General features: G+C 42.7%; 1 protein-coding gene across 2 annotated transcripts; it reads left to right on the top strand.

The window, feature by feature from the left end:
* Nucleotides 1-27: 27 nt before the first annotated feature.
* On the top strand, nt 28-26,074 carry hm13 (histocompatibility (minor) 13). Of its 2 annotated transcripts, XM_056273453.1 has the most exons (12): nt 28-495; nt 2,948-2,983; nt 6,188-6,286; nt 6,433-6,515; nt 6,674-6,762; nt 10,717-10,802; nt 11,103-11,228; nt 12,217-12,274; nt 14,155-14,275; nt 14,661-14,763; nt 16,130-16,215; nt 23,714-26,074. In XM_056273453.1, the coding sequence occupies exons 1-12, from the start codon at nt 274-276 to the stop codon at nt 23,784-23,786; spliced, it is 1,182 nt and encodes a 393-aa protein (XP_056129428.1). In that variant the 5' UTR covers nt 28-273; the 3' UTR covers nt 23,787-26,074. The 2 variants fall into 2 exon arrangements, with proteins under 2 accessions (XP_056129428.1, XP_056129429.1); XM_056273454.1 differs by lacking the exon at nt 2,948-2,983.
* Nucleotides 26,075-27,929: the final 1,855 nt, after the last annotated feature.

Below are 27,929 nucleotides of genomic sequence, written 5' to 3'. Positions count from 1 at the left end.
GGCAGTTATGGTTAGGTTTAGGTTTAGGGTTAAAATAGCCACCCGTCATGGAAAACGACACAAGTCCCATTGGTTGGAAGCGCAGGAACAAGGCGGCACCTCGGTCCGCTCTAGCTCGGTGAACTGGCTGCTGCCAGCCACAGCTTTAGGAAACGTGGCTTTAGCGAGGCGGTAGCGGCGTAGATGAATGAGAGACACGCAGGGCGCTCCTCGTCACTCGCCCAAGCTCCGTTACAACACGACCGCTGACGGTCCGCGCGATCATCGGCGAAAATGGCTGAAGTTGAACAAGGGTCGGTTTTGCCCAGCGAAGCTCCTATTTTGGACGCCCTCAACGCCACGGACTCCAACGGGACCGATGCGGTGAACGCCACGGCGGCAAAATTCGTGGCCACCCCGGAGGGCACGGCTCTGGCGTACGGCAGCTTGGTGTTCATGGCCCTCCTGCCCATCTTCTTCGGAGCTCTGAGGTCCGTCACCTGCTCCAAATCCAAGGTACCCCCGGAATTGATCCCCCCCTCTACCCACCCCCCATGTTTTGGTCTGAGTATAAATAACGATGGCTTACATGGCAAAGCTAGCCTGCTAACGTAACATTCGGCCCGTGAGACCGTGATAACGAGGACTGTTTGCCAGCTGGCTCTCATCTTGATGTCAGCTGTCAAACTTCGGCTAGCGGCGGCTATGTGAAGTAGGCCAGAAGGCATGCGACATCACATCGCGCTGAGATACAGCGCTGCCTTCTAAAGCGTTTAAAAAAAACAAAACAAAAAAACATGGCGAGAGAGAGAGAGAGGGGGGGAGACGGCGGCAATTGCATGTTACTAAGCCGGTTTGTGGAGGCGTGAGGCGCTTATTTAAACTGATTTCTTAAAGTTGACATGTAATTTAAACGTCGGCTTTGGCAGAGGACACCGCATGAACCAGAGAGAGAGAGAGAGAGAGACGTGTACTTAGGGACTTGTCTCGCCGCCTGCACTCTTTTTTGGGGTTTTTTTTTTACACATGCGCACTGTGTAAATTGGGTCTGGATAAAAGCGTAGAAAAACCCTACCCTTATTTTTAGAGGAGGAGAGCGGCTCGGCACGTTATTCTGCCTACAACTTAATCTTTTTAAAGCTGTTTCAAAACACCACGTTTCCATCCGTCCCTCCCCCCTCTCTACTCCTCTCTCTGTCTCTCTGTCCCCCAACTCATCTGTTTCTCAGCGGGTTGGTCGCGTTCGCTTTATGATCACAAGGACATAGACAACTTAGAAAGAGGGTGTTGGTCAAAGGGGTCCCCATGGGCCACTTTTTGAGAACCTCTGAGGAAGTAGTGATGTCATTCATTATTGAGACGAGTGAGAGAGAGCGAGAGAAAAAGAAGAGGAAGTGGGGTGGCAGATATCGGAGCGTTCGGTGTATGCCAGATGTCAGACAGCCTACATCTGTACAAGCTGCTGTATCCCAATTAGGGCTGGGCAATATATTGATATTTTATCGATATCATGAGACTAGATGTCTTCTGAGATTTTGGATATTGTAATATTGCGTAAGTGTTGTCTTTTCCTGGTTTTAAAGGCTGCATTACAGTAAAGTGGTGAACCGGACTGAACCGAACTGTTCTAGCTGTTCTATTATTTGCCTTTACCCACTTAGTTATTATATAGGCATTACTGATGATTATTTGTCAATCTGATTGTGTAAATGTTTTGTGACAACATCAGTAGTCATCCCTAGTATTAACACAATATCGATATTTAGGTATTTGGTCCAAAAATATATTTGATTTTGTCCATATTGCCCAGCCTTAATCCCAATGAACAGCTTGATGTTTACTAAAGCAGTCAACCAAAGCCATGAATTATGGGTAATCTCAGTCCAGCCGGATTGCAGGTATTTGCAATTGACTAATCAGTTTACTTTGTTCAAATCTGTTCTTATTGATATTTATATCTCAGATAATAAATATAGGTACTTAGAATGTCTTTGTTTGCTGCGTTTGGCCTGTTGTCACCATGATGTTTGGGCTGCAGTGTGATCAATTTCCCTTTTAATGTGAGACCCAAACTTTTAACACATTTTGAATACATTGAAAAATAACACATGTGATAAGCACCCCTTTTGCCTTAACTAATGAGTGCCACTTCTGTCAGTTGTCTGGTGTGACGAATCAAGTGCATGTCACCTAGTGCATTAGGGTTGGGTTCAATTCTCCTTTGAATTGGCACTGCAAAAATAAAGTCTTAATTGGTTTGCATACTAGGTGGCACGGTGGCGCAGTGGTTAGCACGGTCGCCTCACAGCACAAAGGTGCTGGGTTCGAGCCCCGGGGTAGTCCAACCTTGGTGGGTTGTCCCAGGTTGTCTTCTGTGTGGAGTTTGCATGTTCTTCCCGTGTCTGTGGCTTTGCTCCCACAGTCCAAAGACATGTAAGTCAGGTGAATTGGCCGTACTAAATTGTGCCTAGGTATGAATGTGTTTGTGCGCGTGTGCGCGCACGCATGCACATGTCAGCTCTGTGATGGCCTGGCGGCCTGTCCAGGGTGTCTCCCTGCCTGCCGCCCAATAACTGCTGGAATAGGCTCCAGCATCCCCGTGACCCTGAGAGCAGGATAAGCGGTTCAGGTAGTAGATGGTTTGCATACTGATACAGCCATTATTTTCAGTTACCTCTTAAGATGCTTGGTATGACAACTTAACTATTGAAAAGGTATTAAATTTTTGACTTGAAAAGGCCCTGTCTGAGCTTGGGGCAAAGTTCTAAGAAAATCTACCGTATCATGGTCAGTTAGAAGGAGGGGGGGTATCTAATGAGTAAAAAGCCCACCCAAAAGGGGGCAAACATCTGCCATTCAGGTTGATCTCAGCCTTCTCTACCTGATCTGTCTCTCTTTCTCTCTCCGTACACATATCTGTCTGTCCATTCATTCTGTCTGCCCCACCTATCTGTCTGTCTGTCTGTAGGTGCTTGGAGAAAATGGTTGCGATTCTGGGTACAGAGTGAGTATTAGAGCCAGCGGACACACAGAACACACCATGTTTGTAAAATCACAGGGGGGTTGTGAGTAAAGAGCAGCAAACCTGCTAGAAATTGTTGTATGTTCTGGCATTTAACCTGAGGCTGTGTACAATGACGAAGAAGGGATTAAACGTGTTAGACAGAAGAGGCCTGTCAATGGAAACATGTGGGCAGTTGTGATTTTCCGCAGTTACCGACAACTGCGTGTGCTGTACACAAGGTTTTCTCCAACATAGTGTACATGAATATCAACAACTGAAGAAAAAAAAAAAATCAGCCAACCAGTTCCCTGGATGTAAGAGGTGCTGGCAGCTAGTGACTAGTGATGCCTGGCGAGCAGTGCACTATGGAAATTGTCTTTGACCAATCAGATTGCTTGGCCCAGACTGCTTGTTGTATAATATTATGTCTAACATGTACTAGTCTGACACTGTGCCATCTCAGTTAGTAAGCAGTGCACGAAAGAGGTTTTGAAAAGTACCAGTCACGGCTCCAGCTGGAGTGACAGTAGAAAACTGCTAAATACTTTAAGATTTTAAATGGAGAATTCTGGTTATGTGTAACCTAGGCCTCGTTATTCAGCACTACACAGTTCCCTAATCTCAAGACCAAAGAGTTGACCGCATCTGCCATCCAAAGGGGGTTAAAAGAAAAAAGATTCGATCGTCTGGTAGGTCAATGATGGGACATGAAAGCCCAGGTCAAAAGAATATAAGCAGATGCTGTTTAAATGGATTTAGCACCTCCATTACATTCTTCCAGCTATAGTGAGCGTGTTCACATGCAGATTGATAAACCGATATAGGGTGTTGGTTATCTAAAAAAAACAAAAAACAAATCAAATCCAGACCTGTTAGACTGATCAAAGTAGGAATAGAGCTGAATCTTAAATCATTATTTTGGTCATTAATAAATTCAGTGTTGGCCAGGTGCAGCATTCCACAAATGACTCACTCTGACACCAGTGTCCTCGTCACAACACAGCAAAAGCTGCACATATCAATCTAATTACAGACAAAACAATAAGTTTGCATGATGCATCAACTTCAAATATTTAATTACAATTATTAATTTAAAAAAAAAAGTTACTCTATACACCATGAATTTGTTGTAACGCCACATATTTGGACCCAGTGGCAGAGAAGAGGCAAAGGCAGTTGGTAAAGTACAAAGTCTCTTTACTGGGCTTCAGCAAAACACACAATGACCAAAAAAAAAAACACTGCCGAACAGGGCAGGCAATAAAGCAAACTCAAATAAACAAAAACTCAGCAAAACACACTCACACAGAGGAGGCAGATGAGGGTCTGGATACAAGAGCTTCCACAGACCACCATGAAGCTTCTCCAAGACTCGACCCAGAATGTCTGCAAAACACAGTCAAATAATCCCCAGCACAGGTGCACAACATCATAGGCTAATCAAGGAGACTGGGCACAGGTGAACCAAAGCACCAATCCGGAGATGGGGGAGCCCAGATCACAGACCATGACAGGTGCACATAATGACAGGCCAACCAATATGCCGGTGCAATGCATACTGGCTGATTGCAGGCCAATAGGGAAATATCACAAAGGCTGCTGGTCCTCTGGCCAGTGATCGTGTCATTTGTATATATTTCAAATTATTAAAATTGATAATAATCAACCCTGATGGACTTTCCTGATTATAAACAGATTAGGAAGAAAAAACCATTCGATCTGATAGCCCTAATCCGATCAGAAACCGATAAATGCAGTGTTACTCTGACTTTTGAAACAGTCATGGAAACACATTTATCTGAATATCTTTATTGAAGAAAGGTTGACATCTGAGTACGCAAAACCTGATTCTGGCACCTGGATTTCTTTCGCTTCCTTCCAATCTATATGTGCATGTAAACATTTTCGGCTTTCTTTTGGCTTCTTGAAACCGCACATAAGAGAGGTCACCAGATATTGTTTGTACAATACAAACCTGAATCTATTGTTAGCAGGATAGCTGGCTAACAGCTAGCTCCCTGGCAGGATAGTGAGTGTATCAGGATGCTCACGTGACATTGTTCCTCAATAATATGTAAAAAAAAAAAATTGAAAGGCAAGCAAACAAAAAAGTTCAGCATGCTTGCTTATGGTGATTTATTACTGCCTCGACCCGGTAAGGGCAACAGGTAGTATTGAGAGAACCAATGTACCAAAGACCAATTTTCAGAAGAATCCACATGAACCCAGTTTTTAGAGAAATTACCGTATTTTGAACTATGTGAACCCTTCAGTTTAGGTCAGTATCTTAATAGATTCCAAATGATATTTTTATTGGCTTCATATAAATGTACTGATGCTACTTCAGCAACAACACTCCCTTTACTAGCAGGAAAGAATCTGAACCCAACAAAACTCCAGCGGGAGAAGTTAATCATAGCTTATTTTCTCATTTACATAGATTATTTGTATGTTGATAAACAACAAAAATGTAGTGATTAAAAACAAAAGTAATGCAAAGCACAAGAGAGAAATATGGCCTAGTTTCAGACATCTCAACTAGTTACAAACAAATAAACTCACTCAACAACACATCATCTGTCTGAAGTATTGAAATGAGAGGTTTGTAGAACGCTGTGCGATAGACACAGGATGGAAAGGTTCAAACACCCGCCGGTTCCCACCTCTGCTGCAGGCCGACCACACAATAGGCGCTCCATTAGACGGGGTAGGAGGTGCAGCTGTCATCTCGGTGGAGTTTAGCTGAGGATGGATGGTTTGGGACATAATCAGCGCACACAGCAGCCTGTAGAGACAACAGCAAGGCATCTGAAACACAGCAAGCATGCTCTCCTGTCTTTGCTCCCTTTCCTGATTCTTTGCTTTATCCTCTTTCTGTCTTTTTTCTTGCATTCATTCTTTCTCATCTTTTCTGTTCCTGCCTTGTCCTCTAATGCCCTAGTTTTCCCTCCCAGGGGGTGTGACGTGAAGACGAATGTAGATCTAGGTGATCAGCTCCTATGCTGTGTCCTGGGACTTTGGCCGGTCTGTGCTGTTGGTTCTGCTTCTATGGCCCTGGTCCTCTTAATGTCATTGGTCACTGGGCGACTTAACCTTAACACTTAAAAACCGCAAAGATTAAAGACGTGAGTTATTTAAGACTGTACTAAAAACTATAGTGATAAGTGCATCCAAACAAACTACACCTGTCTTTCCTCCATGTAGAACTCATCAGACATGCCAGAGACCATCACCAGTCGAGATGCAGCCAGGTTTCCCATCATTGCTAGCTGTACTCTGTTTGGACTCTACCTCTTCTTCAAGGTAACACAGAGTTTCCCCAGGCCTTTTACAAGGATTCCTGTACTCACAATTCACCCAGCACTGTCACTTTTTTACTTTTTATTGCCTAAAGAAAGTATCCACTGTTGCTGCACTTTGATGTAGTTTTCTGTCTGTTTATATAACAGGTGTTTTCTCAGGAGTACATTAACCTGCTACTTTCAGTCTACTTCTTTGTCTTGGGAATCTTGGCTCTGTCTCACACCATGAGGTAACAAGCACATACTGGCAAACGACAGTGCTTTTGATTGTATAGGTTGGGGTGGGGGGGGAGTGTCAGTCACAACAACGTCACTAAACAACTTTTGTTTCTTCTGATTCTTTCTTTCCCCCTACTCTCCTCTGTCTGTCTTTTTCTTTCCTTTCTAGTCCTCTTATGTCCAGGGTATTTCCATCTTCTCTCCCTAACAAACAGTACCAACTGCTCTTTACTCAGGGCTCAGGAGACTCCAAGGAAGGTAAGAACTACAACCCAACACACTACTATGTACCCGGTTGATTAGGCCTTGGTCACAACACATCACTTAGACGTTCTTAAACATGCATTTCTGACCAGTAGAGGGCAGACTGCAGGGCTACAGAAATTCCAAAACATACATACAGCTAAGCTACTCCACCCCTCCCTCCCTGTCTCTCCTGTCTCAAGAAGTTATGCCCACCTACCAAGGCTGAACTGTAACAAATTCAAGTCTGATATTCACTAGGTTTTCAGCCTTGGTTTGGTCTGCTAACTCCTCAGAATCAAGGTTGGGTCAGTTTCCGGTTTTGCCAGTCAGGTGTTTGAGCTCAAACCAGTTTGATTTTATGCAAACTGACTGAACAGGCATTTGCCGTTATGAGACGTTCCACTCAGAAGTGGCTGCTGAGTCAGGTACGACACCTAGTGGTAAAATTCCATATAGACGTCCGGTGTTTGGCTTAATGTCAAATTGGTTTGAAAATTTTTACATCAACCCAACCCTACTCAGAATCATACTTCGTATGGCCACATACTTTTTTCATATGTGCACTTTAAGAATCTCCGCCTCTGTGAAGGCTGCAATAGTCTCATTCTCTTAATTCGGTACTCTACTGGTCTTTTTCGTTTGATGTAAAAACTGTGTTCAGAAGGATTTGGCTCATGTGATTTCGACAGGCAAAAAAACAGCTTTCACCAAAATCCTCCCCCTCACCATTTCGGCCCTGTTGCTGTTAGAGTCAAAGATAGCCCATATATTATATCATCACACTCGTGAGCCTGTTACAGATGACATTCAAATGAGCTGAGTGCTTCTGGAAACATGTCTTGATGCATGCTCAATAATCCAGGTAAGGGAACAGTTTTTATTTCAGTGAAATAAAGAACAGCACAGTGCTGAGAGGAGAAAAAAAGAGACTTGCAGTCTGCACAGTGGCACAGATTCTTAACGTGCATATGTACAAAGGAGATTGGAATCCTAGCAGGGAGACAAATTTCAGCACGACAGGGATTACGATTTCCTGGAGGAACTGATGAGACTGAATTCTTCTGATCTGATGTAGTAAGAATATCACTGTCAACTAAAAATCCATACACGGTGCTGACATGGGATTGACATGGGATTGAGCTTCTTTGGACAAGATAATTAAATAATATGACACAAAATTTCTCTCGCGCTCAGCGAAAGTGCGAGTGAGTGTGCTGAGTGGTCGTGTGAGAGTGTTTGTGAGTGGATTTTCTATTGATGTTGTTAATAGTGCATAGGTTTGGGTTTGTTAGGCGTTTACTGTATTTGGTGTGTGTGTATATAGAGGGGTTTAAGGAAGTTTTTTGTGGATTTTTTTTTCTTTTTTCTGCGGACAGCCAGTGTTTCACTGGTTGGTGTCATGGCAGCGGACACGGAGTTCACCAGGCTGACCAGGAAGCATGGCATTAAGATATTGCTAAGCTTCCCTTGTTCAGTGGAAGACTGTCGTTTGGCTGTAGCTGAGATTGTTGGTCCCAGCAGCATTAAGTCTGTGGCCAGAATGAATGCTGCTGTGGTGATTTTTTGGATGAGGTTGATAAAGTGCAGAAGCTGGTTACAAGCAGAATTGTTATGAATGAATCGTTTGTGCCAGTAATGCTGCTTGTCACTCCGGCAAAAAAGGTAATGCTGTCTAATGTGCCCCCGTTTATTAGGGATGAGATAGAGAATTGTCAAGATACGGGAAAATTGTTTCCCCGATGAAAGAAGTAGTGTCAGGGTGTAAATCGCCCCAGCTGCAGCATGTTGTTTCTCACAGACAATTTTTTTATAACATTCTTAATAACAGGAGTGAGGAACTGAACCTGGCATTCAGGTTAATTGGTGATTTTAATTACATTCTTTTTGCAACATCAGAGAGTGCAAAATATTTTGGTTGTGGTAGGGAGGGACATCTGATCAGGGCTTGTCCAGAAAAACCATCTGGTTCCTATGAGACAGCCAAGGAGGCAACATTAAGAGAACAGAACCAAACTAAAAATGATAAAACAGGTTCAAACAGCAAGGATGGGGTTGCTGATGAACAGAAAAGTCAAACCAGTACCGGTGATGAGAAGAGTCACACAAACGAGAGTAATGAAAAACGGGAGAATACAAGTGGAGTTCACCAAAACAGTCAGGAATGTGAAGGGGTGAATTAGGAGGAACATGAGATTGACAGTGGTGGAACTGAGGCAAGGGGTCTCTTGGCTGACGATGAAGAGGCTGACATGGAGTGTGAAGTGGCCAGTCTCAGAGTACCACGGCATAAGAGAAAACCCAGAAGTACTCAGTGGTTCACAGGCCAAAAAAAGAAAAAGAAATAAAGTGACTGTTTATAAAGAAAAAGGGAAACACCCAGCCAAACAGAAAACAGCTAAGTCTGAGTCCAGTATGGAAGATAATTGTGCGGTTGATAGTGACAGTGAAATAAAACCTGCTGCAAAGAAACATAGAAACCGCAGGGAAGCACAGGGTTATGGAGTAGAAGAAATAAAACAGTTCCTACTGAAAAAAAACAAAACAGGGATGTTTGTGAGAGTGGAAGACTACTTCTCAGATAAAGAAATATTTCTGGATTCAGCCTGCTGTCAGATGAGGAGTAAGGGAAAGGGAGGCTTTACTGACCAGGAACAGGAAATTTACAGACTGAAGAAGATTGTTCAGAAACTCAGACAGGAACTCAACAATGATGATGATGGTGATGAAACAGATTAGGGAGTTTTGTATCAAATCTTATTTAATGTTGCTGTTTTTTAGACTCATATTTTTTCTCTTCCACATGAGTAATTTTAAAATTTGTATTCTTAATCTAAATAGGACAAGAGATGTCTGTAAAAGAGCTGTTTTATATGAGTTGATAAACTTAAAAGGTACTGATGTCATGAGCAAGTGTGGATGATAATGTGGCTTGGGGATCTCAGCCACTCCTCTGACAGAAGGTCCATGGCATGTTGGGCATTTGGACACCTGATTTTACCTACTGCGTGGTTGGGGAAAAGTTTCTTTTCATTTAGGAATTTGCCATCAGCGTCAATGAGGAAGACAGTGTCTTATTTCTCTCTCTGCTGTGCGGGTCTGGAGGGATGAGGGGTGGTGTTGATCTGTAGGCTGGGGATGAGGCTGAGGGTGGTGGTGATCTGGGGGATGGGGGGAGATCTCGGTGTGGTGTTGGTCTGTGGGCAAGAGGTGGAGCTGGGGGTAGAGGGAGGCTGTTGAGTTGGTGGGTCCTGGTTGCTCTCGGTGAAGCTCACAGGATCTAGGTTGTGGTCTGGGTGTGAATCCAGCTGCTCTGTCAGGCCTTGTGTAGCTCTCTCTATCTCCTGAAGCTTCTCTGACAGTAGTCAGTTCTTTTCTGTTGCTCCTTCTCTCTTCTCTCAGCTCCCTCACCTCCTCTGTCAGAGCCAAAAGGCTGCTGACAGTCCCTGTGTGTGTTTGAGTTGTTAAGGGGTTGGTTTTTGGGATTGGGGGAGGCCCTTTCTTTCCAGATGTTTGTTTATGGTCCCAAATACCTAGCCAGGAAGAAAGGTATGGACACACTTATAAACGTCATATTAGCTACTGCCAAATTAGTCGTCTGGCTGAGCCATAAGAACCGGGCCCTGTGCAGGTTCTTGCAAGACTGCTGAAGGCTCGGCTCAGGATGGAGCATGCCTATTACAAAATGGTAGACAGTCTAGAGGCTTTCAGCCTTAAATGGGCAATAGGGGGAGTATTGTGCTCAGTGGGAGATGACGACGACCTGGTCTTTGCCTTCCAGTTGATGTAACAAGGGAAAGTCCTGGCTGTATTGTTGGCTTATGTTTTCACTTGCAATTATGTAGTTGATGTCCTTTTGTCTGTATACCTAGTGTTTAATAAAGGGCTTTGTAAAATAAAAAAAAATATCTCTCTCTCTCTTTCTTTGTGTGTGTGTCTCTCTTTCTCTGTGTCTCTGTCTCATTCCAGAGATAGTCAACTATGAGTTTGACACCAAAGACCTGGTATGTCTGCTCATTAGCAGCGTGGTAGGAGTCTGGTATTTGCTCAAAAAGGTAAAACTCGTTTGGTCAAAGAATTCTGCTTGTTACATTAGTAAAGTAGACCATAGTGGGTACATGTACTTTAATTTGAATCAGCAGTTGGTGTGACACAGGGTCAACTGAAAATAAGTTAATGTATTCCAATTAATGTCGAGTATGAGTGAACTACTACTACCAGTAAAACAACAGTCATTTATTCAGAATAAAGTCTTAGTAAGTGCAACAAGCGTTTTAATGACAGACAGTAAATGTCTTAATGACATCACAGCACTAGATGACCAATAACTTGTCCTTTTTCTTGTGTTATAACAGCACTGGATAGCAAATAACCTGTTTGGCCTGGCGTTTGCCCTAAACGGTGTGGAGCTGCTTCATCTGAACAATGTCAGTACCGGCTGTATCTTGCTGGGGGGCCTGTTTGTCTACGATGTCTTCTGGGTAAGAAACACAAGCTTCTGTAGAGACTACACAAAATACAAGAAACACATTTCTAATCCTGTGTTCTGTGACTCCTTTTTAAAATCTATGTCTAGGACCCTAGGGCTTAAAACCCCTTATATAACCTTCTCCATTTCCGTTCTTAATGGCCCAAGTACATAAAAACATGAAATCAGTCAATAAAAGTCTTCACCTGGATTCTCCTGCTATTTGATAGCAACATATGGTGTTCCTAAAGGTTTCTGCTCCACTGTATAAAACACAAGTGGTGATAAGGTGAAACATCCCTTCTCAAAGGAGTGACCAGGCCCACCATGCCTTCGGCAGTGTAGCTGAATATGATGTCAGATCAGTAGAGATACAAATCGGGTCCCAGAGGTTGTGGAAATCTGCTGTTGACATCACTTAAAGCCCAGTGCTTCCAGGTAGAATATTAAAACAGGCTAATGTTTTCTAGCGACAAGTATAGTTGCAGTCAGTAAGGTCCAGATTAATGTCTTGTATCGCTTTACTGTTAATTTGGCCCTTTTTACCCTCGTAAGAAACGTGTAAGTTGTAATGGTACCCGATTGAGGCAGTTATAAATTCATTGGGATCACATTTCAATAATACGTAAATGTGGTTGTTTCCATATTAAACATCTGTGTAAGCATGATTGCACCTTCGATGTTTTGACCATTCAAATAGGCGGATGAGCTGTGAGATGCTAACAAGCAATAGAACATAAAACGCTAATATGAAGCATGTTGAACAGTAATGTAGTAGAGAAAAATAAGCATGCCCTGTTATCAGGTACCAAGTAGTCTTTCCTGCTGTATGGCCAAGTGTGTGTATTTCCTCTGGATAGCACCGGTCTCTCTGCTGGTTTCTCATAGATGAAAGCAGATGTGTGATGTTATACGTGAAGGTTAGATAGCCAGTCTTCATCAGTGAATGAAGCAGACCAGATAGATTCTATGCTGCTTATATACATCTCTTTTACCACCAGGTGTTTGGAACTAACGTCATGGTAACAGTTGCCAGGTCCTTTGAAGCACCTATCAAATGTAAGTGAAGAGACTTCTGATATATACAGTGCTGCTTGAAAGTATGTGAACCCCTTGAGCAGTTTAGATGTTTCTGTTGTTTTACCATGATTTTCTTATTTTATCATCACCAGTTTTTATATATGAAATGTCAGATATATGTTTATCAATTGCATCTACTTGTTTAGTGGGACTTGTTTTAGTAGCCCAAAAACTACATGAAACATGGAATTAGGGTATGTGCAAAAGTAAGTGAACCCCCAGCTGCATTGGTTAAGTCAAGCAGGTAACAGACTTAGGTGAAACACATTTGGGTGCTTAATTAATCATTTAAGCAGACCAATGAAATGAGACATCCTTGGGAAAGGGTTTGGCCTGCACGAATTAAAAGAGAGAGGAAACCAACCAAACCACTGTGGTCCCATATAAATCAACAATGCCGAGAGCAAAGGTGATATCCGAGGACATGAAGAAGAGGGTAGTGACAGCCCATCAGTCTGGGGAGGGATATAAGACCATCTCCAAAAGATTCCAGCTCCATCCATCCACTGTAAGACATATAATTTACAAATGGACGGCCGTCAACATGACAGCAACTCTGCCTAGAAGTGGACGCCCATCAAAACTATCACCCAGATGCACCAGAAAAATAATACATCAGGTAAAGGCCAACCCACACATCACCTCTAGAGAGTTGCAGACCTCTCTGGTAGCATCTGGGACAAATGTGCATGCGTCTACAATCAGACGAAAATTGAATAGCCATGACATTCATGGGAGGGTTGCTAGAAGGAAGCCTCTGCTCTCAAAAAAGAACAAAGCTGTCCGTTTCAACTTTGCCAGAGAGCACTTGGACAAACCAGAGGCCTTCTGGAAGTCCATTCTCTGGACAGACGAGTCCAAAATAGAATTATTTGGTCACAATCAAAACCAACATGTTTGGAGAAAAGCCAACACTGCATATGAAGAAAAGAACCTCCTCCCAACAGTGAAGCATGGTGGTGCAAATGTGAAGGTCTGGGGCTGCTTTTCTGCTTCTGGACCTGGACGACTCCATATTATCCAAGGAACCATGAATTCTCCGGCATATCAACAAATTCTTGACCAGAATTTCCTGCCATCAGTCAGGGAGTTGAAGCTGGGACGAAAATGGATTGTGCAACAAGACAATGACCCAAAGCATTCCAGCAAAACTACAAAGGCATGGCTTCAGAGAAAGAGGATTCGTACTCTGGATTGGCCCAGTCAAAGTCCGGACCTTAATCCAATTGAAATGTTGTGGCAAGACCTGAAGAAGTTGGCACATACCAGATGTCCGTCCAACCTCTCTCAGCTGGCTGAGTTCTGCAAGGAGGAGTGGGCAAAAATCCCCATAAGCAGATGCGAGTGACTGGTTAGTGGTTACAGAAGACGTTTGGTTGAAGTAATGGCTGCAAAAGGAGGAGCCACAAGCTACTTATACAAGGGTTCACTTACTTTTGCACATGTTAAATTTTCAGTTTTTGTGAAATAAACCACCTTTGTTGAATTAAATAATGAAAATATATCTCTTTTTGTGTGTGTTTCCATTATTTGGAAGGTGTGCTTTACAAATTGGGATTTGGATGTATGTGTAATAAGATTATTTTAATGTTTTTTACAAAAACAGTGACCCTGTCTGGAGGGTTCACAAACTTTCAAGCAGCACTGTATTTGTAAAAATAAGCCTTTTAGTTTATTTATATGTAGATAATTATTAGAGTATAATTGGATTAGCAGTGGAACAAAGTTTTAATAATCTATTTGAATAATGGAAAAAGCCAGTTGTCAGAGTGAGTTTCCTCAGATTTGCCCCCCCACACACACACCTTCTCTCCATCTTGGTTTCTTTCTATGCCTCCTCCACCTCCCACCCCCTCCAGTGGTGTTTCCTCAGGACCTGTTGGAGAAGGGTTTGGAGGCCAGCAACTTTGCCATGCTGGGACTTGGGGATATCGTAATCCCCGGGATCTTCATCGCCCTGCTGCTGCGCTTTGATGTCAGGTAGCAACTCTTTCTCTTTATCGCTCTTTTAGCTCTTGAAGGAGAGTCTAGAGCAGTGTTTCTCAACCCAGTCCTCAAGGACCCCCTATCCTGCAGATTTTCATTGTAACCCTGCATAGGTAGCCCTGCTTGTACTTACTCGACCAATCATCTCTCAGCACTTAATTATGCAAGGTGTGCAACATCTGACAAAATTCATTGCTGATTGGTTGAATAACTACAAACAGGGTTGCAAAGAAAATATGCAGGATAGGGGGTCCTTGAGGACTGGGTTGAGAAACACTGGTCTAGAGGACTTAACTATTTGGTCGTTGCTTAAGTCTCAAGTATTATCTCCCCCTAGCCATTATTAAATATTCTCTTTCTCTGTCTCCCTCACCTCCAGTCTAAAGAAGAACAGTAGGACATATTTCTATTCCAGTTTCCTGGCCTATATCTTCGGCCTGGGCCTCACCATCTTCGTCATGCACACCTTCAAACATGCACAGGTATCCTCTTACAGGTTGTCTCATGCAGAGCTTGGTACCAGCAGTGCGCATTTGTGATCTGTAGGTTGACTTGTCAAACTACAAAGACAAATTCCTCACAGTCCCACGGCAAAGTTGTGGTGACAACATAACAGTCTCCTTTAATGGAAGATGAGGATTATGGGAGTTGTTTAAAACTTCTCAAGTAAAGAGTCATATTTAAGTTTCCACAATAATACAATGGTTATTTCCTTTGAGAAGTTAGTGGTCAAATAAACATCTGATTTGCTCATAATGTTTTACTTGACTGCATTTAACTATGAAATGAAAAAAAATTGCTCAAGTTTCTCACTTAACTGGAGGACTCCAAATCAAAAATGTGATGCTGTGGAAATTGCTTATAGTGGTTATGGTTATAGTGATGAGCCAATTATACTGATCAAAATTAGCCAGACAGAGTTCATTCTTATAACCAACACTGTTTAAATAATCCAGTTATTGTGACCAAACAGTCATCTTAAGGTAATACAGGACATCTATTGTTAAATAATTTTTTCACTTACTCCCATAATACTGAATGGCACCACCTCCACTCTGAAAATCTGAAATCTACCTCTGAAATCACCAGGTAGCTTGAGGTGTTAAAAGCTTACTCTCATTTTTAGGCCTCTGCATGCTGTTATTAAAAATGTACCTTAGGCAATGCCAAGCAATGTTGCTATAGGCTAACCTATAGTCAAATTTTGAATTCCTGTTTGAAGCAGCTGAGATTTTGTTACAGTAAAATAGCAGACAGTAGGCTACTGTCCTTCAGTCAATACTACTACTACTGTCCTTCAGTCAATTAAATCCCATAAAATACGAACGTTTTGTTTCAGTACATTATATTAAGTGAACAAAACAAACAAGCAAAAAAAACCAAAAACAAATCCAGCCGTGTTTGACCACTTATAGTAATCATATGGACTTGGACAGATGTGATCCCCATAAACCATTTCCACTGTATTTGGGACAATGCTGTAGGATTACCAGTATCCACCCACAAGAACCACAACATACAGACAGGGAGGGAGCAGTTATAATTGTCTGATGGTGACATATCGGTACTATAATTGCGGAAAACCTCACGAAAAGAAATGTAGTAAAAATCTCAAACGACCCTCGGGTTAATTCACCCGTCGTTAACACATCTGTCTGTTTCTTTGACTCGGACCTGTCTCTCTAATCGGTCTGTTTCTGTCAGTGTCTCTAATCTGTCTTCCTCTGTCTGTTTCTTACCTATGTGTCTCTAACCTATCTCTCTCTCCCTCTGTGTCCAGCATGTTTGTGTCGTTGTGTCTCTTTAACCCCATCTGTCTCTCTCTAACCTCTCTGTCTCTCCCTGCAGCCAGCCCTGCTGTACCTGGTACCAGCCTGTGTCGGCTTCCCAGTAATCGTAGCTCTGTTCAAAGGAGAGCTTACAGAGATGTTCAGGTGAGTAACCATAGCAACCAGGCCTGTTTGTTCTTATTGATCAGCATGAGGACTGACCTCTTCAGTAGCTTGGTCAGCTAGGTGCCTTTTGAGCTAAATATGGTTTCATAAAGAGCTGGGCGATGTTTCATGCACATCAATTTGAACGATATTCCGTTGATTGATTTGGAAAAACAATACTCGAGTTTTCTCCCCCGACTATTTGAAATCTCTCCAATTTCTTAGCACTCCATCACACTGCTCTCTGTACTGCTTATTTAAGAGCAGTTTTACCAGCTTGTATGAGCTTCCTCATAGCTGTCAGCATGGTAGAGGAAGAGCCTAATAGGTGTGGAAGTGATTCAAGCGCTGTTGAAGTGGTACCTAAAAAAGATCATGTAAATTCTGTTTTGAAATGATTCAGTTTCAGGCACATGAATAGAAAAAAAACTATTGTGTGTAAAGTTTGCAGGAAAGAGATTGTAGTAAAGTCTGGCAACACTAAGAATATTTTCAAGCTAAAGCTCATAACCAAGTATGATGAATGTGTCAAAGTCAAGAGGAACAAGTCCCTCTCCACCTCCAAAGCACAATGTTAGTTCAGCGAAAACAAACCTGAGTCGATGTTCAGTGTTTACTTCCATGATCTACCCTTTGCTGCGGTGGCAATTTTTTGTTCCTGACTTCATTTTATTTTCATTATTTGATATGCAAGATTATTCTTATTTGATTTTTTTTCTTTCTCATTTTTATGTTTAAGATTCTACCATTTTAAATCGATTGATACAGCATAAAGGCAAGAGTTGTTAGACTTATTCTCCTACATTTTGCTGCTATGGTGAAGATGTAAAATATACCATATAATTTTTCCGGGGAAAATCCTACCAGACAGTCACCATGAAAATGAGCAGCTAAAAAAAATTCCAGGATTAGCTGTTGTCTTAAATACGACAGTGATGGAAAGTATCTAAAAGGATATCTGTTTGCATGTAAATCTTCAGGGTGGTAGCTATAAATCTAGTTTAAAACTTAGAGAAAGAATTTACACTTAAATTGTATAATGGAAAGAATATAAAGTCTCTAAAACCCAGGGTACAATGTCCAGTGAGATATGATAAGACTCATGCTGACTGAAACATGACTTGGATCTTCCTCATCTTCTCGTTCAGTTTGTATGTTGGAGGACTTATTTTATCAACTTTATCCTTTATTGTCCAGAACAGTAGAGACAGACAGGAAATAGGGTAAAGAGAATAGGGAAATTCAAACCCTGGATGTAGTGATGAGGCACCAGGACGCCCCTTAGGTAGTCCTCAAAGTGTGCTTTTGGTCCACAGATTGGCCAGTAGTAGCTCCCAAATAGTCCAGTAGTGATGAACGTTGGTATATTTAACTCAGAAATGTGAAGTTGAACACCACTCGGGGTTAAACCGGATCAAGCGGATACTCCTCCTGTCTGTCTAGCCTTGTTTCGGTCTGCTTGAGGTGTAACATAGCCCCCACCCCTCCAACAGCTAATCCATATCCCCTACCTCCTCCAGCCAAATTCAGACCACCCCCCACCTCCAGAATCTACAAGCCAGAAGTTTCTAGCTGGCACTGAAATCCAATCTGATTGGTTAAGAGTTTGGATGCCTAGCTGTCTCTGAGATTTCATTCGTTCCCACAGCTCTGTAATTGTCTCTGATAGGCCAGGCTCTCATCACTTCTTCAGCCCTCATCATTTCCTGTCTGGTCTCCTCTTTCCCCCCTCTTCCACCCGTCGCGTCAACTCCTCCATATCTTCTCCTATCTCTCTTTTTCCTCTCCTGTCTCCACCTTTTTCGTCTCTAGATTCTACATTCCATAATCAACAGAACTCTTTGCAAGCCATTAGCAATGAAGATTAAGCTAGTTTACATAATTTTCCCATTCTACCTACCTCTGTGTCTCTCAATCCAACTCACTTTCTCTCCTTTTCTCCCCCTCTCCTCACCCTTCTCTTTGAATTAAATTAACCTCTATTCTTTGGGGACTTTCTATATTGTCTGCTTTCTTTTTCTTCTTTTCCTTTGTCTCTTTGTTTTCCTCTTTTCCCTCCCACCCTCATTTCAACCCGGTCTCCTCTGTATCTCCTTCCTGATGTTTCTGTCTCCTCCTTTATGCGTCTATCTTGTTGGTTAGCTATGAGTCATCAGAGGAAGTTCTCCCCAGCTCTCCCCGGCTGACCTCTTTCCCAACTGTCAGTGGCTCACCCGCCAGCCTGGCTAGCTCCATGGACCCCGTCTCTATGGCGACAGGCTCCCCCCGCCGTCGTCGGTTACAGCCCACCTCCATGTAGAGGCCCTGCCCCTCCCCTACTTCCCCTCTCTCTCTCACCTGGGCAGGTAAACAGCCCATTAAGAAGACTGGAGCCACCTGACCATCCACCTTCTTTTGTTTGTCAGACTCTCCATCTCTCTTAGTTTGTTAATTATCTTTTTAGCCACATGCTTATTTATTTGCTTTACAGTCCGTTTGCTACCTGGGCAGGTAAACGGCAAAATTAGAGCCATCTCTCTATTGTTCCATCAAGCTCTCATCTGTCTTTAGATCTATCCATTAATATGTTTGCTCATCCAGCCATCGATCTGTGTTGGCAGGTATCAAGGATATCACATATCCATTTATTCATCAATTTGTCAGTGCATCCAATACTATCGACGTAATATAGTTTGTAATCTTTGTTTCTTGTGACTCCTACTGGCTCCCTGTACGCCTTCCTCTTGTATCAATTTGCATCCACAAAGAGGAGTGGATTATCCACACATCTCAACAAGTCACACTCCTTCACCTTTACTGAACCGCCTGACTAAATGTGCCTAATGTTGTGTTCCTGTCACACTTCAGTGTTATCTTGAGACTATGGGCTCTAGTTTCCAGATGGGCAAGGCTGGTGGTCGCGCTAACGCAGATGTAGTGAGAATTTCGTTTGGCGTAAGATGGGTTTTTCTCCTGCTTGGGTGTGTTTGCTATTTTCCGGGCTCGCCATGACATCGCTTGCGTCGGAATGGGCATGGGGGCGCCGTAGAGGGTGTGCCAGTCAAAATCGGAGGGAACAGTGCTAGTGCGGTGTCAGATAAAACCAAATATTATGCCTACGTCTTTACCTGGTCAGACCATGTCTTAGCGCAGACGCAGGTGTTGTGTGGTAGTTTCCAGGCTTTAGGCAAAGGCGCACTAAGCATAGAATTATCCAAAAATCACACACGCCACTTTTGTGTATGTTATTTTGGCCCATTTTGCAAATAATTTAACTAATAAGTACTGTCCTAAACCTTTTTAATCACAAACCAAAATATCTGCAAGTGTGTCATTTACTTCCAGCATAAAACAGTCAATATGTAATTACACATGGAAACCATGGTGACGGGGATTTCAATATTTCAATTAACCTCATTCAACTGAAAGAACAAACTGATTGCCAGGCTAATTGATCCATGATCACAGCGGTTTAAGGTCTCCTGCTGTGTTCATAGAAAGCGCAGGAAAGAGAGAAAGAGTTAAATGGTCGCCTGTCAAATCATGTTTGCGTGTTGTCTCATATCACATTGTAATTGGTGTTAACATCTGTGGTATACACACTTGGCAACTCTGCACCTCCCGAACAAGACAAGAGTTTCCTCCTGGGAGAAGCTTTTCTGCCTTAGCTGGTCTGGACTTCCCCCGTCCATTACAAAATAGGCAGTTCGCCATGACACGGAGCGCGCTGCTTTTAAAAGGATTGAGAGGAGCTGATTTGAGCGGCCGTAATAGAAGACAGCCCCAACCACTCCTACGGATAATTTATTCCTTCTAGTCCTAGCCTTTAACAACTGCGCCTCCGTTGCACCCGATTACCGCCAGCGCAGCATGTCCCGAAATTAGCAAAAAAGTATTGGCCACATCTTATCAATTTGTGCTGTGATCCTAGTGCCAGTGCCTTCGACTGCACTATGACGCAGAAACGAAAACCCTAAATCTTAGACTGGGGTATGTACCAAAAAACACTCATTATAAAGTTACCCACAGAAAATAGTTGACATTCAAATAAGATTATATAAAAGTTAATCAGTAGCCAAACCAAATGAAACAAACCGCATTCTAAGTATTCTTTTCACCTCATCATAATTTGCATGCAATAATCACGAATCATCTTTTGCTTAATTTTCTTGGAAAATGTAAGGCAACATTGTTATTTTTCTAAATCCTGCAAGTTTTTACAAGCATTTATATTGAGTCTAAATTTTATGCAAGTTTTGATAACATAATAAATGGCTTCAAAGCAAAGTTGCAGTTATGTAGAGACTAGTCATAATTTCAGGTTGTGTCTCTCCGTACATTCAAACCTCAAGTAACACAAAGCCAGTTACTCAAGATCTGTTTCTACAAGAAGTCAAGCGAAGTTGACCCCAGTCACCTCGTTCCCTCGCTTGCTGCTGAAAAGTTGACCGCAGCTGTTTCAGTAACACTGTCAATCAGTAGCCGATTACATATTGGTACCCCTATATGCCCGGCCTACCTCATTATAGCTATTCGCTCAACAACTAGACTGTAGCATGGTGATGCAGTGGTTTCTGGTGTAAGTAAAGCCAAGCCTACTGCTAGTTCACAGTCTAATCTCCCATTTCTTTTTCTTCAGTGAAGACTGGCCGAACAGTCACTTCAGAGTTTCAACACTCAAAACATCGAGTATAAGGAATGTATTACGTAGCCCAGACTTTCCCAACTGCTTCACCCGCTCCACCCCACATTGGACAGTCTGGCTGGATATCAGTCCCAGTAGCTGTCTGTCTACTCAGCTCTCATTGGATATTGATTTAAGACTCTTTCCAGTGACTTTAATTTGTTTAGAATTGTTTGGGAATTTGTTTTGTTCTTAATCGAATCAATTGGACTCGTTTTTGCCATGTTTCCCCACTGAATAAATTGATTTTATGCACCAATGATTTCACCCCATCTGGCTATATACCCTTGAAGTGATTATGTCTCTGTTTATCACAACAGACTTTAATTGAGAGGTTGACATAAAACACTGGAGGAGAATTGGTACATTTATTAAAATATGCACAAACTTATCATCTTATCACAAACTTATCAAAAACTACAGAGGTATAAAGTTGATCAGCCACAGCATGAAGATATGGGAAAGAGTAGTGGAAGCTAGGTTAAGAGGAGAGGTGGTGATTAGCGAGCAGCAGTATGGTTTCATGCCATGAAAGAGCACCACAGATGTGATGTTTGCTTTGAGAATGTTGATTGAGAAGTACTATAGAGAAGGCCAGAAGGAGTTACATTGTGTCTTTGTGGATTTAGAGAACGCATATGACAGGGTGCTGAGAGAGGAGGTGTGGTATTATGTGAGGAAGTCGGGAGTTGCAGAGAAGTATGTAGGAGTGGTGCAGGATATGTATGAGGGAAGTGTGACAGTGGTGAGGTGTGCGTTTGGAACGACAGATGGGTTCAAGGTAGAGGTGGGATTACACCAAGGATCGGCTCTGAGCCCTTTCTTGTTTGCAATGGTGATGGACAAGTTGACAGACGAGATCAGGCAGGAGTCTCCGTGGACTATGATGTTTGTGGATGACATTGTGATCTGTAGCGAGAGTAGGGAGCAGGTTGAGGAGAGCCTGGAGAGGTGGAGGTATGCACTGGAGAGAAGAGGAATGAAAGTCAGTAGGAGCAAGATGGAATACCTATGCATGAATGAGAGGGAGGACAGCGGAATGGCAAGGATGCAAGGAGTGGAGGTTGACGAAGGCGTATGAGTTTAAATACTTGGGGTCAACTGTCCAAAGTAACGGGGAGTGCAGAAGAAAGGTGAAGAAGAGAGTGCAAGCAGGGTGGAGTGGGTGGAGAAGAGTGTCAGGAGTTATTTGCGACAGAAGGGTACCAGCAAGAGTTAAAGGGAAGGTTTACAAGATGGTTGTGAGACCAGCTATGTTGTATGGTTTGGAGATGGTGGCGCTGACGGAAAAACAGGAGGCGGAGCTGGAGGTGGCAGAGTTGAAGATGCTAAGATTGTCATTGGGAGTGACGAAGAAGGACAGGATTAGGAACGAGTATATTAGAGGGACAGCTCGGGTTGGACGGTGTGGAGACAAAGCAAGAGAGACAAGATTGAGATGGTTTGGACGTGTGGAGGAGAGATGCTGGGTATATTGGGAGAAGGATGCTGAATATGGAGCTGCCAGGGAAGAGGAAAAGAGTAAGGCCAAAGAGGAGGTTTATGGGTGTGGTGAGAGAGGACATGCAGGTGGCTGGCATGACAGAGGAAGATGCAGAAGACGGGAAGAAATGGAAACGCATGATTGTTGTGGTGACCCCTGACGGGAGCAGCCAAAAGTAGTAGTAGTAGTAGATGCACAAACTTATCATGGGGAGGAATTGTCAACTTGAACTTGAAAATGCACAGACTTGTGGCAATGTTGTGTTGTGGCAGCCTAAGTGAGATGAGACCACACAGTAACAGATACATAGATGAGCAGGCTAAGTCACGAAGACACAAAACAGTTTAGATGACAGTGGCTCTGTGCTAATGTTTGTTCCGTTAAACCACACAGTTTAAACTGAGCTTTGCAAGGTTCAAGATAACTTATGGTCGGTAACGTTTTGGCATCTTACCTGTTTTTTGTTCATCAATTTAACATGCTTGGCGAATCCTTAGCAAGTAATAATTTAAGATTGTAATTCCTTCTGAGACAGACTGCATGAGAACACACTGTCAAGCTCAAGTGCCGCAGCCTAGTGTTGTGTAAGGAAAGATGCCCACACGTTCCAACAAATTTCGTCTTTGGGAATTTTGTGCAAACTCAATTTCATGGCTGGTTTACAACCAGGTATGGCAGAAAGATGAGCATTGGTCATGTCTTGTGAAGTAATTCAGTCTTGCTATCTGCATATTGAAAACACAGCCTAGCACTGGCAGTTGGGAAACACTGAGTGCATCAATAGAAGGAGTACAAGCTAGGTGGAGCTATGACCAGTAGGACTAAACAAACTAAACCCATAATACATGGAAAAATTTGTGGCTTTAAAACTAAAATCATGAATTTTACCTTCTTAGGTCTTTCTTGTTTTGGCAGGGATCTTGACTGTTTGACATTTTAAAAATACATATGAAACCAGATGATTTGATTTTTCTTCACACTACTGTGTAACCCAACACAACCAAATAGCTGAAAAATTGTGTTTTTCTCTGGAATGGTACTTTCTAGAGTCAGATAATCTGTTGTTTTAAATTTTTTTACTACCTGCTACCTGAACAGTTGGTTTCTTCTAGATTGTTCTGCTGCTACAGCAGGTTGCATGATCTCCTATGAAAAATGAGCAGAACATTAATAAATTAATAAATGGGAGAATTAACTACTTTTGCTCCACTTATGAAAGTTTGAATTTCTGCAGATGTAGTTTAATCATTAATACATTGTGTTGGTTAAATAAACCTGTTTTTTCTTCTGTTTTTCTCCTCTGCCTTCCCCCCCTTCATCATTCTATCTTCTCACCCTCTCCTTCCTTCCAGGTATGAGGAAGTTTCTCCAGAGGCGATGGAGTCAAAAGAGGACTCCCCAGAATCTGATAAGAAGGACCAATAGCATTCATCGTTGCCCCTCCCGCCCCAAAACACCTTCATCCAATCTGCTGCCGCCACATTTCACTGTTGCCCAGCCCCACCTGTTTTTTCTTCTTTGTCGCTTGGGGACAGGGGGGTCGTGTTGCCAACGTGTTGTGTATGGTAACCATGGGAACGGCCGTTGGTCTCCGTGGTAATGGCTGTTGTGGTGGTGGTGGTGGTGGTGGTGTATACTGAAGGTTGTTTGGTTACAACAGCCTTGGTGCCTACCATGATTTCCTCTCTTCCGTCTGTCCACTGCAGTCACATAGGAACAGCAAGTTTGATCTCGTAACCTGAGGCCTGGTTCAGGGCCACAGAAAAACCTTAAGTCTGACCTTCTCATGGATGTCTGGACAGGAAGTGACCTCACAGAATCACAGTCCTCCCTTTTTACAGAAAAACATCACACATCCGGGTCTCAAACGGCTAAGTCAGATGTATGTGTGTGTGTGTGGGTGTGGGTGGGTGTGTGTTCTACCAGATCTAACTTTGCAGCTACAGCCAAATAACCAGCTTTAATCTGGTCACCGGTGGTCATCTGGTTTCCTGTTCCTATGTATCTGCAGCCTAATTCACCAGCCCTTGGGCTTGAGTAGACCTGAAACAGTTCATTTCAACTACCCGGGGAGAACTTGGTTCAGCCTAAAAGATACTTAAAACAACCGCAACTAGACAACTGTTCCAATGTTTGAACAAGTTCTCGTCAGGTTTGTATGTTGTTGTTTTTTTTATAATAATAATAATCATTACATTTATATAGCGCTTTTTTAGACACCCAAAGCGCTTTACAGTTTTTTTTTTTTTTTCTTCCTGAATTTGATTGAAGAATCACAGGAAAGTTTGGAGGACTTAACAGCTCACATACTCCGGTTGTGTAGTTGGTCAATATCAAAATTATATATCTTTAGGGAAGCTCAAAACCTCTGCTGTTAACTCTGAACATGCACATCATTCTGTTTAGATGATGGGGCTTGGTGGCCTGGAATGAACTGATAGGTGTGTGCGTGTGTGTGTGTGTGTCAGGGCTGGGTTTCTGCTCTCTTGTTGTCTTGTTGCTTTTGTGAGTTTTACTTTTCCTCTAAAAGGCCTGAACTTTAAGACAAAGGTAAATTTAATCGAATTTTGTTTTACCTCTTTTTGGATGGGGGGTAGGGGACTGAGCTGCTTAGGGAAATGGAATCGACGAACAGCTTATTTTTTTCCACAGCCGTAGATGGTTTGTCGAAGTTGGACGATATTACTGTACCTCGTTGAGAATTAAGTTCTTTGTGTAAATGTGTGTAATGGCGTCCTTCTATGGCGTCGCCATGGCTGATGTGCAGACCAGCCGGTGGCGACGTGGAGAAGGATTGTAGCGCCAACAGTGTCAGCTTTTCCAAACTGCAGAGACTGAACTGTAGGATTCTCATGTTGTGGAGTCTGGTTAGCAGCTGGTGAGCAGAAGATTCCTGCTTTGAATCTTGCAAGCGTTGCTGCAGGAGTCGAGGTTTCTCACCTTCAGCCTGTTGGCTGTTGGGTAATTCACTTCTGTCTGAATACGGAAGTTAATTAAGTTTGACCGTTGATACAGTGAAAACGGGCTTAGGTGAAAACAGCCTGTGTCATATCCTGTTAAGTAGTAGTTCTCCATCATATGTGAGTGCAGCTTGTAACACCGCGGCTGTCGGTCACATCTTACGTTTGACACACAGGGGGTGTGAAAGTGTCATATTCAGTCGCACCCCCGTCCCCGCAGGGCCAAATCTGCGTGTGTGTGTGTGTGTGTGTCAGAATTAATTGTAAAGCGCTTTGCGTGGCTGTTGAAGCTAGAAAAGCGCTATGGAAAATGCAGCTTGCGTGATTGCTTGAATAGTAAAGATGGTGTTTGGGGAAAATTCCCAGGGTACTCATTATTTGTTAATATCCTGATCAAGAGCCTCAATTTAAAAACATTTTTTTTTACTCATAAAAGCAGTTGTGATGTCATGAAAGACCGATGTGTGAATGTGTGTTACTGTTTGAATGTGAAGCAGGGCAGTGCTGAAAAGGGAGTACTAGCTCAGCAAAAGCCTTCTTGGGGCAAGTAAAGAGTTAATTTGAAAGACTCCATAGAAACCAAAGGGACCAAATGTTTCCCGCAGCTACTCTCCTGGTCTATTTTATCACATTAAAGCTGTTAATAAGCCGGATGTTAAATAGAGATGACATCCGCTTCTGTAAATTAAATCTTTTGTTTTTGTTTCTACACTACCGTTCAAAAGTTTGGGATCACCCAAACAATTTTGTGTTTTCCATGAAAAGTCACACTTATTCACCACCATATGTTGTGAAATGAATAGAAAATAGAGTCAAGACATTGACAAGGTTAGAAATAATGATTTGTATTTGAAATAAGATTTTTTTTACATCAAACTTTGCTTTCGTCAAAGAATCCTCCATTTGCAGCAATTACAGCATTGCAGACCTTTGGCATTCTAGCTGTTAATTTGTTGAGGTAATCTGGAGAAATTGCACCCCACGCTTCCAGAAGCAGCTCCCACAAGTTGGATTGGTTGGATGGGCACTTCTTTGAGCAGATTGAGTTTCTGGAGCATCACATTTGTGGGGTCAATTAAACGCTCAAAATGGCCAGAAAAAGAGAACTTTCATCTGAAACTCGACAGTCTATTCTTGTTCTTAGAAATGAAGGCTATTCCATGCGAGAAATTGCTAAGAAATTGAAGATTTCCTACACCGGTGTGTACTACTCCCTTCAGAGGACAGCACAAACAGGCTCTAACCAGAGTAGAAAAAGAAGTGGGAGGCCGCGTTGCACAACTGAGCAAGAAGATAAGTACATTAGAGTCTCTAGTTTGAGAAACAGACGCCTCACAGGTCCCCAACTGGCATCTTCATTAAATAGTACCTGTTAGAGCCTGTTTGTGCTGTCCTCTGAAGGGAGTTGTACACACCGGTGTAGGAAATCTTCAATTTCTTAGCAATTTCTCGCATGGAATAGCCTTCATTTCTAAGAACAAGAATAGACTGTCGAGTTTCAGATGAAAGTTCTCTTTTTCTGGCCATTTTGAGCGTTTAATTGACCCCACAAATGTGATGCTCCAGAAACTCAATCTGCTCAAAGAAGTGCCCATCCAACCAATCCAACTTGTGGGAGCTGCTTCTGGAAGCGTGGGGTGCAATTTCTCCAGATTACCTCAACAAATTAACAGCTAGAATGCCAAAGGTCTGCAATGCTGTAATTGCTGCAAATGGAGGATTCTTTGACGAAAGCAAAGTTTGATGTAAAAAAAATCTTATTTCAAATACAAATCATTATTTCTAACCTTGTCAATGTCTTGACTCTATTTTCTATTCATTTCACAACATATGGTGGTGAATAAGTGTGACTTTTCATGGAAAACACGAAATTGTTTGGGTGATCCCAAACTTTTGAACGGTAGTGTATGTCTTAAAAGTTCTGGCCTTGGGGGTCGGGTGGGTGGGCTGGCTAATAAACCCATCATCACTTCCTCCTCTCCTCAATTTGTTCTTAAATGCTATTTGGTGAAGAGACTGAGTAGCAAGACCTCAGTGTTTCACCCAGTGAGCTGAGGAGATGGGGTGTGAGGGTTCTGCAGGGTGAGGTTTACGACATGAATACATTTATCTACATTTAAACCCCTGGAGTTGAATATCGGATCAGTAATGGCTCTGAACACAAGGAATATGATCACAGTTGATGTGATAATTTATTGGTCCCCATAATAATAATAATCATTACATTTATGTAGCGCTTTTCCAGACACCCAAAGCGCTTCACATTGAAGGGGGTAACTCACTTTAACCACCACCAATGTGTAGCACCCACAGTGAGGTTTTCACTTGCACATCCTATGATAGCATTGTCATAACTGGACTACAGAAGAAAATCCCTGGAACCTGCAGGGGGATGTCTTGCTCAAGGACACTTCAGCAGGGTGGCTTCATTCCCAAGCCCAGGCCCTCCAGTCCACTGCCCTGCGTAGACAGCCATAAACAAATCCCATCTGACACACACAGTTTATCTTTAGACCTTCTTCCCTGCCTGTCTTGAGCTGATGGAGGTGAGATGGTTTTAGCTTGGGGATGTCTGCTTGCATTCAGCTCTGAAGTTATGCTTGATGTT

The sequence above is a fragment of the Lampris incognitus genome, chromosome 2 (genome assembly GCF_029633865.1).
Source record: "Lampris incognitus isolate fLamInc1 chromosome 2, fLamInc1.hap2, whole genome shotgun sequence".
NCBI classification, from domain to species: Eukaryota; Metazoa; Chordata; class Actinopteri; order Lampriformes; family Lampridae; genus Lampris; species Lampris incognitus.
This window is presented reverse-complemented; position numbering and strand designations above follow the sequence as displayed.